The sequence below is a fragment of the Solanum lycopersicum genome, chromosome 1, assembly GCF_036512215.1.
Source record: "Solanum lycopersicum chromosome 1, SLM_r2.1".
Lineage (NCBI taxonomy): Eukaryota > Viridiplantae > Streptophyta > Magnoliopsida > Solanales > Solanaceae > Solanum > Solanum lycopersicum.
Window position 1 is genome coordinate 90,840,677 of NC_090800.1, and position 12,319 is coordinate 90,852,995.

Here is a 12,319-nt window from a genome sequence, read left to right on the forward strand (position 1 = left end):
AATAATCCACTACTCTTTCTTAATTTGACCATAGAATAAGTCAAATTAAAAAAAGCTGAGTCATAAGCTTAAATCCTTTTACCATAATTATACAGTGTATTTCTTCTTACACTTAACTTGACCGACTCCGATACAAGTCATGTCTAAACGTGTCAATTCCTGTTAATATTTTCTTCCTTAACCCAATTGAATTAGGAATTAAAAACTATATATTATACGCTTATACTAACCTGTACAACTTGTTCACCGCCACTCCATACGCAACTTCCAATTCTCCAAACCCTAACCCCTTATATATATCACACACTTCTCTTTCAGTCCTAATTCACTCAACTTTCATCTCAATTTTACTCTCTCTCTCTGTATATCTTTGTACTTTTATTCTCGATGTCGATTGAAGCTTTGAAGTCACCCATGGCGGCGAAGCTGTCACCCACGGTGGCGGAGCTACCACCGCTTGAAGAGATTGATGATGATTCACATAATTTGGATTCGTGGGCGAAAGGTAAACGATCGAAACGACCACGTATTGAAAATCCACCAACTAGAGATCAGTATTTAGCGCTCTGTTTACTCATGCTCGCTAACGATGACGGTACTGGATTCGGGAAAGGAAAAGGAAACGGAACCGGTTCGATTGGTGTTGAACAAACGGAGAAAAAACCGGCCGAGTTGAAGCCGGTTTTTATTGAAGAGAAAACAGAGCAATTACTGAAGCCGGTTGTTGATAAAGAAAAAACAGAGCAATTACTGAAGCCGGTTGTTGTTAAAGAAAAAACAGAGCAATTATTCAGGTGTAGCGAGTGTCCTAAAGTTTTTACTTCTTATCAAGCACTTGGTGGGCATAAAGCAAGTCACCGTAAAATTAACGTTCCCGCCACCGGAGACGATGATAGCAATCCGTCGACGTCTACTTCCACTAGCGGCGGCGGCGTTAATATCTCTGCTCTGAATCCGAGTGGCCGTTCTCACGTGTGCTCTATTTGTCAAAAGGCTTTTCCAACTGGACAAGCTTTGGGTGGACACAAACGCCGCCACTACGAAGGAAAACTCGGCGGTAACAATCGTTATATCGGCGGTGGCGGAGAAGGCGGAGGCGTTCATAGTGGAAGCGTTGTGACTACATCAGACGGCGGAAGCGGCAACGGCGGCGGCGGCGCGTCGACTCCGATTGCGCGTGACTTTGACCTAAACATGCCTGCCTCGCCGGGATGGCAATTGGATCTGACAATCGACTGCGGAGGTAGAACTCAACATCCGATTGAACAAGAAGTGGAAAGTCCAATGCCTGCTAAGAAGCCGCGTTTATTTTTCGAGTGAAAATTTGATTGAATTCTGTTTTAAGTCAAATTAGTTAATTGGTTTTACATGTGATGATATTATTTTAATATATACATTTTAGGGAAAAAAAGTAAAAACATTGATAAGTACTACTTTTTATTATTATTATTATTATGTATAGAAGCAAACAGTAGGTTATTCATTGGTTTTACATTTTCTACTATTTCAATACAATATTCTTTTTTATTTACTCATGAATTTATTATTTATTTCAGTCAGTCAATCATTGAATTGGTTAATACTAGGTGGAAATTTAAAGGACGGTGGATAAGGGTATAATGGTGCATGCCATAGCACGATCTGCAGAATGTTGTTACTTGGGCGGTGAACAAAAACATATCAATAAAAAAACAATTGTTTAATTCCATGTTCAATTCAATTCATAACATAATGAATGATGATGCAAATCGGAATTAGTCGAGATTTTATATTATATATCGGATCTCATTACTTAGCAGTTTGTTATAATAGCTCAACAAAAAATTGGAATTAGTCGAGATTTTATATTATATATCGAATCTCATTAGTTAAAAAGAGTATTAGTTTGTTATAGCTCAACAAAATAAGCAGTAAAATGAACTAAAACATGAATTGAGTGAGATGAGGGATGATGGATGTTTAGTGAAATGAAATATGTGTGCGTGATTAACAAGGCAACGTGTAGAGTACGTGCATTGTGAATAAGGTTTTATTCTTGAGCAAGCACCACATAACGCGGCTTGGAATCCTCTTTAATTATTATTTTATTTTTTTATTTAAAAGAACAAGTCACCCCTATGATATGTGATTAGAATATTAAAGTAAAGAATGATTAATGATGGAATTGTGAAGGAAGCTAAGTGTTTAGTTGTTTTGAGTTGTCAATATTATTCTAAACCTTACTGTCACTCACAAGAATTTGTATAGTAGGGTGTTTGTTTTGCCAGATACGTAAGACTCGTGATGCTTGCTTTGGCTGTACTCAGAAGGTGTCTTTTGCTTACAGCCTCCACAGATATGCATCTACTATATATTTGTTGGCGGTGGATTCATGCTAAAGCATGCACTCATATAAGCCACAATTGTACCATCACACTATTTATTTATTTATTTATTTAAATCTCCGTAGATGTTTACATTAAGCTAATACTTCTGAATATATATAGTTGATAATAATGATTTAACATGATGAAAATCATAAACACACAAGTGTTTTACTGATGAGATCCAACATTAGTGTCTTGCCTTTACTTTCACTTGTTACTATGGAAATTTCACATCATAAAAAAAATGACAGAGAAATTGTGTTGAGAAATTACACAACATAATAAAAATGACATAGTCAGAAATTTCATGAAGGGGGTTCAAAAATTACACAAATATATTTTCTTTTTTTTGGACAAATGTGTATTGAAATTTTTAAATAAACTAGTCTTAGCTCTTAAGGTGCTTAAAATTACTGGGTGTTCGAAATATGTTATTTATTCATTTTGTTTATTATTTTACTTGTATAAACAATATAATTTTCGACAAAGATATCTAATTGGACACCTCGACAAGAGTGTAGTTCCATCCCTTGTAACCAGGGAATTGAGTGATTCCTACTTTCTTTCTACTAATTATTATGGTGTTTCTTTTGCACCCATATTCAAGATTAGGAGGTGGTTAACAAAGTTTATACGAAAGTTAAATGAATTTATGAGGATTTAATTTGTTGCTTATTTACATATTTGATCAACATTAAAGTTGTTTATTGATCAAGTTTGTATAAGTCGAAAAATCAGTCCATCGGCGGTTTTTATTAAATATTGATGAGTTAAAATATGTTAAATTAATAAGTTAGCAGGTCATTAACTTATTCAAACATTACTTGAATTGGATCCAAGTGTGTTAAATATTGATGAGTTATACTCAGCCTACTCAATTTTTATAAAATTTTAATATCTTTTATCATCTCTTTCGCTAATAATTTTTTTTAAAATTTCATTATTAGTTGACCCATAGTAATTTGACATCACTTATAAAATATACTTTATGAATCAGAGATATATATATATATTTGTAATAGCTTCTTCTAGTAGCTTTTACAGCTCATAACAAGGTGATATACAATCACTCTAGTACATAGTATATAGTCCTATTGTCATATATTGTTCTAGCAACTTTGCATTTATCACTTAACCCAAGTGTCATAGATACTTAGCAAGTAAGAAGAAGTGTTCAAATTGGATTGTAAGTTAAATAATAAATTTACACTTGTTTTAAAAGCATCATCTCTTGATATATCAACTTCAATCGTGCCTAATCATATTAATTTTGTGAAAAAGTTTAAACTTTATACACTTACCTTTATGTAACAAAAATGGTACCCTAATTAATTATAATGCTAGATAAGACATATCATTGTCTTTGTACTGTATTATGTGTTTAGCTTAAATTCATTAATTATTAAATTCGAGTACAGCTCTGATAAGACTATACATAGAGTTCATTAAGGAACGTATGGACTAATTTATTAATTAGCATATGGTTAGGCTTCCTTTAGTTGACCTCAAATTTGTGTAGTTCCAATCCAAATTAATCTATTGTGGAGACAGAGGAAAAATAATGTAATATATCTGAAATTGTTTGTTGGTTCAATTATGATTTTTTTAATTATTATTATTAAAAGAAAACATTAATTTGAACAACAATTTTCGAAAAAGGTTATATGGCTGTATTGATTAAATATGTTATTGGACCTTATAGACTACTTTTCACTTGGATAAATTAGAACGAAAAAAATGACAGTTCAATGCATTAAAATTTTGTTATGCATATAATTTAAAGAAGGGCTCAATCAACAGGAATTATTATATTTTACTATGCATTACAAAAAAGTTTCAGTTACTTTTCAAAATGTCTCTTGAAACTAGATTTATAATACTTAATTAAATATGAAACCGAATTAATGCTCCTTTTTCGATAGATAAATCAGAAATTTGTCCTTAATCCAAATACGATTTGTTTTGGTTGTAGAAAAAACCCAAAAATGGATTTGATGAATCAGCTAAATTTAGAAAGCCTAATGAGTTAGGTTACTTGCCAAAAGTTGCATTATAAGACGCACTCATTCTACAAATAAATCCAATTTTTTTTCCTTAAATCAATTGTAAAACTCTACTCTTTTAGGTTAATTTTTTTTCTCCATTATATTAAAATTATAATTTTTACGCTATATTTTATTATTAACTATGATCATTTTTCGATTCATTTTTATAAATATTAAATTTTGATGTTTCACAATTTTTTTTAAATTGGTTGTTAAAACTATATCAGATAAATAGTGGACAAATTAAAATTGGCGGATGGAGTAGTATCATGCATGCCACTTGTTAATTGGTGTTAAGCTGGTAGTTGGTATTTTTTCAACTCTATCTTCTGTCCATTAATAATAATAAAGTTTCTAGTTTTTTCTTAGTGATCACCAAGAAATTAAAATATTTAGGGAAACACTGAAACCACAATGCTGACTTCTTAAATAGTAACAATTTTGCCTAATTATTACTGAAAATTCAATTAGGCGTGACGAAATCAGCCTATATATATAAAAGAAAAGGAATTCTAGGCCTGCATATGGCGTTATCACCAACTGGGATTTTTTGAAAATTTATTTTATTTTCAAAACTAATTTTTTTTTTTTATAAAAGGTTGCGATTTTTAGGAAAAGTTGATATTTTTATAAAATATTGCGACTTATACGAAAAATTGTGATTTTTATGAAAAGTTGTGATCTTTTCAAAGGATTATAACTTTTTCAAAGAATTATAACATTTTCAATAAGACACAATAAACATTTGTTCATACTACCCTTTATTGTCTATAAAATAAATAAATAAAATTCTCTTATTGTAAAACAAACAACAAAATATGAACTTCTTCTTCTGGAAAAGTAAATTTTTGTGTCCTTTTTGATATGTTTTGTTCATTACACAGTCATCTAAGAGTTAATAATTTTTCATGCTCATATTTTTTGGCTTTTATTTTTTAAGTTATCTACTTAACTAATTATCAATGAGTACTATGCATATTTTAATTATTGAAAGTTGATTGAAGTGTTTGTATATAATTTTACTTTCACAAAGTCCATCCTTTTAATGTTTTTCTTTTTCCTTCACATTTGGCTCTTTCAAATATTTTTGGTGTGAGTTGACTATTTTTGACAAGCTTATATGAAAAAATAAAAAAACTACTACATATAAAAGTAATGTTTGAAGCTAAAATATATATGTCTATTAATATAGATTTGTTGGTCTTCATGTCTCAAGTGCATTGTTGATCATTTGAGTTATCTAGGTTAGATCTATTTTTAATTTTTTTTCATGTTCAAAAATATTTCTTTAAAATGAGTCTAGAATCCATCATTTTGATCTACTTGTACTTTCATAAAATAATAATTATACGTATATATTTCTGAAAAAGTCATAAACTTGCATTGATGAACATTTAGAAGGGTCTTCAGAGAAGCAGTTTCATAAAGAATGTATTTCTAAAAGGATCAAAAATATTATTTTTGATATTGTTTCAAATTTATTTTTCTCCTTCTATAAATTTTGTTAGAGTGACAAAGTATCAATAACGAAAAGTGTTGAACGTTCGATCTCAAACAAGTAGATTTTCTCAAAAAAAAATCTATTTATGTTGTTTCGATGTACATAGTTAAACGATTTTCTAATCATAAAATTATCAAATTATGTATTTCTCATGTCAAAAATTTCAGAATAAGTGTTGTTTCATCGCTACATAAAAATAATACTCAATTTTACAAGACAATTATATTAGCAAACATAAATTATGATAAATTATGTAAAACATAAAAATAATTAGATATGAAGATACTTTTAATCATTCATTATATATTTACAATTCTTGAGATATGTGATGATGTCAAATCATTAAATTTCTGTTGAAATATTCTTAAAACCTACTAAAATTTCTTTTTTTCTTCTTTCTTATAATAGTCAATTATTGAAAAGGTTGTTCAAAAGCTTAAAAAGATTATTTATGTCCACACGAATCACAATTAAATTTACCTAGTATATATATATATATATATATTATCATAATATTGCGAGGGAAAATAAAATATTAGGTACTCATCCACTTATTAAGTCATTTAGTTCAATACATTTATTTAACACACCAACTACAATTGTTTGAGGATCATGATAGATGATTCGATTTTATTTCATTGGATATTCGTGCATAATTGCTTATTCCTCCTCGAAATTGATATTTTTCCTTCATCGACCAATAATTGCATGACAAATAATTATCAAAGTTTAATAACATTGTATTAATTTGCTAGCTTAAATGAAAATTCAGCGACTAACATAGAAATATTACTACAAAAAGTATATTTTTTTCTCGTATCAAAAGATAAATATCTCAAAATATTAGCTCATACAGTTTATTTTGACGAAAAAAAATGAAATACGATACGTATTATTTAAGATGGAAAGAGTCATATTTTTCTTTTTGTCAACTAATTTGTGGAGAAGTAAATATAATATGCCATTGAGGCTAATGTATATCAATACGAGCTCATGGGAAGACGTCAATAGTAGAAAGCAAGTGAATAACTACTACGAATACTATATACAATATTATACATAAATTGTTGAATGTATACAGAAAATGGAGAGGCTGCTAAGGCACTATGGAGTTAAAGATCAATATGAAAAATTCAACTTACTCTAACCTCCATTTGGTTTCAAATAGGAAGTGTGTTTGACTTCACCAACTTTATTATAACGTTCTACAAAGTCTGCCAACTAAAATACAATTTCCTATTTAGTGAAATTATATTCTGAAAATATTATTATTATTATTATTTAAATTATTTTTTGTTTTATCATATATATATATATATATATATATATATATATATATAATGTAGAAGCATGGTCAAATCAATGACTTGACTGAAGTTTTGCTTATGTCCTTCATTGTCTTCTCGTAAAGGGGTGGAAGGAGAGGCATATTCAATAGTTGATTATTATTCGATTAACGAAATTAGGGAGCGTAAATTTAAATTATTTTTTAGTATGTTTCCGTATTTTTTACCTTCTTTTAATAAATATTTTAAATTATCACAGATTTGAATATTAATAATTTTTATGATTTGCTTTTTATTATTAACATTTTATATATTAATAGAAAATATATATAACGACGATGCGAAGAAATTGCTAAATGCTTTAACAACCAAATGAGGAAAAAGTGACAATTGGTTACCAAAAAGAGCTGCGTGTTAGACATAATAAAATAAAAAATGAAAAAATAAAAAGAATGATACAGGAAAAGAAATTGATTTAAATCATATGAAATAGCAAATTATTAATTAGAATCAAATACTATCATAATTTCATGTAATTTTAATCAGTAATAAACACTTTGTCATTCGTCTCTCTCCCAAACTTCTCGCTCGCCACTCTTCATTTCTCGCCTCTTTCATTCTGTACAAATATAAATATATAAATTGTGTTTATATTTGTATAAAGTGAGAGAAAATTGTATATATACAAATACAAATACATATATTTTTATCATGTACATTTATAATTATATAGATAAAGATCTTCCTCTGCCCCGTTATCTTTTGTCTTTTTTTTCCCTAGGTTTATACAAACAAAGATTATATAAATTACAATGTATAATTTGTGATGTATAAAACGAGAGAAGAATTTGATAAAAAAATTATTTTATTTCGATTCAAATTTCATTCAGATATACAAACACAATCATCATACATATACATATTAGATGCATATATACAACTATCTAATTGATATATATATACTATTGTCGCTTTTACATAAACGAGAATCGTATCAGCAATTTTTACAAATTTAATGCTCCTGTCAGCGATTTTATACAATTTGATGTTTCATGACAAATATAAAATTTATTATATGAAATGCAATTGTGCAACTATACCTTTATCATACAAATATAGCATTTATGTTTGCTAAATTTAAAACTTAATAACATATTGGACAGCAAATATATATCCTGATAGGTCCTCAACTCCAAATATATATATATTATTATTTTAATCATTATAATTTTTTTAAGAAAACATGGTGAAATGCTTTAACATAAAACATAATTTGTTCTTTTCGTCCCTAGTTTTCCCTACATTTCAATTTATGTATCAGTTTTGAAATTTTAAGATTCAAACAATTTTTTTTAATCAAATAGTTTCATATATATTCAAAATATCTCAATCAATGTGATTTATAGTACTTTTTTTTTATAGTTTCTTAACATGTAAATTTTATTGCAAAAAGGTTGAAGATTCCGCATGTAACATTATGGTCAATAAAATTACTATTTGACTCTCAAAATACAAAAAGAATCACATAAATTGAGACAACGGACGTATCATTGTTTCCCCAATGGACATTTGAAAGCAAAACTTCTCTCGTGTCGTAGTTAATTAGCCCAGTAGCATGCTTGGCCCACTCTTCGATCATAAGTAAAAGTTAGCCCAATAAATTAGAAATGGGCCAATGACCCAGTAACCATTTTCATAAAATATCAAAATTTACGAGTAAAAGAACTCCAAATTTTACTTGTGAAATTTAAAGAGTTGAGAAGTGCTATTATTTTGTGAATTCTATCTGCGGGTTGTTTTGTTATTAAAAGATAGATCCATGATTGATGGAGTATTCAGCATAGAAAACTCATATCGGACTTGCTATAAATGTTATGATTTGAAAAACTAATAATTTGAAGTTTAGTTTCAAAGCAGGATTTTAGAAAATTGTATCAAGCATAAAAATCTTTTTTACTGCGCTGGCTCAAAATGTTAAAAATTCCAAGAATTACTAACTTGATGCTCCTCTTCAAAACACAATTATAATAATTGTTTCAATTTTTCTATGTAGACTTTTTTAAATATATAATTTCTAATGAAATTTGATTTCAAAAATAACACGCTATCATAGATATTAAATTAAATTAGACCCGTAACTATTATTCTTCCTCCGTCCATGCTTATCGGTTCCATTGGTAGCAACATTTAATAGCAAGAGCTACCCTTATTTTATCGTACAAGTCAATAAATCGGCTCTCTTTTATATATTAAAAATGACATAATTTCTACTTTATAATCTCAAAAAATAGCTACCTTACTTTTTTAGGTTAATCATTTTTGTGGTACCAAAGTTCAATAATTGCACAACTATGCACTCTATGATTTTTGCTTTTTAAAGAAAATATTAGGATGTACCTTTGATTGAAAACAAACCAAGGAGAGAGAGAGAAAAACACACACACACAACATTAATTTAGCAAGAGTATACATAAAAAAAAATTGTTCTTTTTTACTAGCTATGATATATCAAATTTTGAATTGTAATTGTTTAATTTCAATTGGTATTTAATTCTTTGTACAAGACATGAAAAATATCTTTTAAAAATATTTTTAACAAAGTTAATATCTAATTGGCTTGTATATTAGCTGAGTATTAAAATGAATTGAATTAAGCGAATATCATTAACATCGTTCAAACCCAAACAGATGAAGCGAGTCATAATTTTATGAATTGATTTTGACTCCTCTAATTGCAACTATTTATTCAAGTGATTAAGAGCCTATTTGGCTCAGCTTAAAAGCTGGTCAAATTGACTTAAAAGCTGATTTTTGACTCATTTAACTGTTTGACAATACTCAAAATAACTTATTTTAAGTTAAAAAAAAACTTATTTTAAGCCAAAAGTTAAAAGTTGGGGTAGGGGTGTTTTTTTTTTAGCTTATAAGCTGTTTTAAGTTGACCACGTTTTTATTTTTTTGCCCTTAATATTTTTATACAATCTCCAAATTACCCATATAACCCTAACATCTCTTTCTTTCATTTTTCCCTTTTTCACGTTTGGCATAACAACTTCAGCACTTTTATCCAAACGCATAACTACTTATTTTAAAAATAAGTTTCAGCACTTTCAAAAGTACTTTTTTAAAGCTGCTTTTATTAATCCCATCCAAACGGACCCTAAATGTTTGGGTTTGACACTAAAGTTATGTGAACTGCCTTATTTGAAAGTCTAATTTTATTAGTCAAAATATTCAAACTTGGATTTGTTTCATACTAAGCAAGGTAGATTTTGTATTTTTTTAATTGATTACAAAATGTACTCAAAATCAGGTCCCTACCTACCATAATAAATTATGCAAAGCTTTTGTACAACAATTCTTATTAGGAGTTCAAAATTAATTAAGAGGAGTTATTGGTTGTAGGTTCTAATTTAGAACTGACAAGAAGAAAGCTATTATTTTTGTAGACATTAGAATTAATTGATCTGATTTTTTTTTTCTGAAATAATATTTCTGCAGTTACACTCAATATTTAATGCTAAAGCTGGACCTATATTAACTCTAAAATCAACCTCCTTGTCAACGCCAGCCTGTTTCTTCTATTGCATTTATGTCCTATCCCCGTCTTATACTCCATTCTAGTTCATAGAATCGAAAAATTCGCGAGAAAATTTGGTCAGAATTTATAAGAATGATAGTTTATTACTGTTGTTTTTACTTTTGAAATATTTTTATTTTTTAATTAGAAATAGAAAAAAATTAGTTTGTTTTAAAAATAAAAAATATTACAAATTTTTATAATTTGGTCAAATTTCTAATATTTAATTTGGAGTTTGATAAATTTAAATTTGTAGCATAAAATCTGATTATAAGGAACCTCATGATTCAAAGCAAAAGTTAATTACATTTTTATGGTTTAAACTCAAAATTACTAATTAAGGATAAAAAATAATCTAACACTCAATCTGTTCATCGTATATATAATATAATCTTAAAATTTAATGAATTTAAATTTGCATAAGAAAATCTCACTTTAAAAATTAAATAATTTACTTCCAATAAGATAAATTATTTTTAGAGTTTAATCTCGAAATATTATATTAAAAATAAAAAAGATACATATGAATCACTTTTAGGATAACATTGGATGATATTCACATTTACCACTGAGCCTATAAAACATATTTTATGACGGTTGATCATATTTTTTTTATATATTATGTGCTTATGAAGTCTGTTCTTATTGAACGATCTAAAATATCAACTAATTATTTGAAAGATGATCAAGACAATATGGAAAATGATACAATCGCTCTATTCAATATTGTCTTAGATACGTATACGAAAGGCTTAAACTTGAGATGTAATAAAGGAAAACTTATGTAGAATAATAAATATTTAGCTTATATTAGGTATTATAGTTATAATTTAATAAAATTATAATTTGGTGTTAGAGTTTTTAAGTTTTTGTTGTTCGCCTAATTTATATAATTTGATTTTTGATCATATAAATTAAAAATTTCGTATATATTTACTTTATCTATTTATATACGATTTATGAAAATATCACTTCGTTTGTATATTTGCAAATGAAATATACAAATGTAGTTTGAAAAATTCTAAATACATATACTTACTCTATCTATTTGTATATTCGCAAAATGAAATATACAAATTGATAAATATATACAAATCACAGTCTTCATAACAAACGAAACTATAGTTACAGAGCATATTTATCAAAATTATAACTATAGATATGTTCGTTATTTTCAAAAATTTGATGGTACCGGTACGATTAGTAAGTGAAGACGACACTCTATTAATTTAATTTGTGTTGATATTTTTCTTTGTATAGGTAATAAATAATAAAGAAAACTTAAAATATCTTAATTCAAATCATCCTATTTGATTCTGTAGCACAATAATATGGACAATTAAAACCAGAATGTTCCCAATTGGAATCTACTACCTTTTTGTGGATACAGCTTTTTTCCATATATATGTTTTTTTTTTCTACCAATAAAAGTAAAAGAATCAATAGAAGAACATCAAGGAAATAAATTGTGGATTAGTGGTCCAGGATCTATATATAAAAAAAATAGACTATCTGTGAGTTTGACAAATGGCAATATATGA

The 12,319-nt window shown here is 27.7% G+C and overlaps 1 protein-coding gene across 1 annotated transcript; it reads left to right on the forward strand.

Moving 5' to 3' along the window:
* The first annotated feature begins 261 nt into the window (after positions 1-261).
* Positions 262-1,531, forward strand: ZF2 (protein). Its single transcript, NM_001279257.2, has one exon. The coding sequence runs from the start codon at positions 388-390 to the stop codon at positions 1,318-1,320; it is 933 nt and encodes a 310-aa protein (NP_001266186.1). The 5' UTR covers positions 262-387; the 3' UTR covers positions 1,321-1,531.
* Positions 1,532-12,319: the final 10,788 nt, after the last annotated feature.

What these genes read in the sequence shown, in the direction of transcription:
- ZF2 (NM_001279257.2), top strand. Translation starts at nt 388, where the DNA reads ATGTCGATTGAAGCTTTGAAGTCACCCATGGCGGCGAAGCTGTCACCC.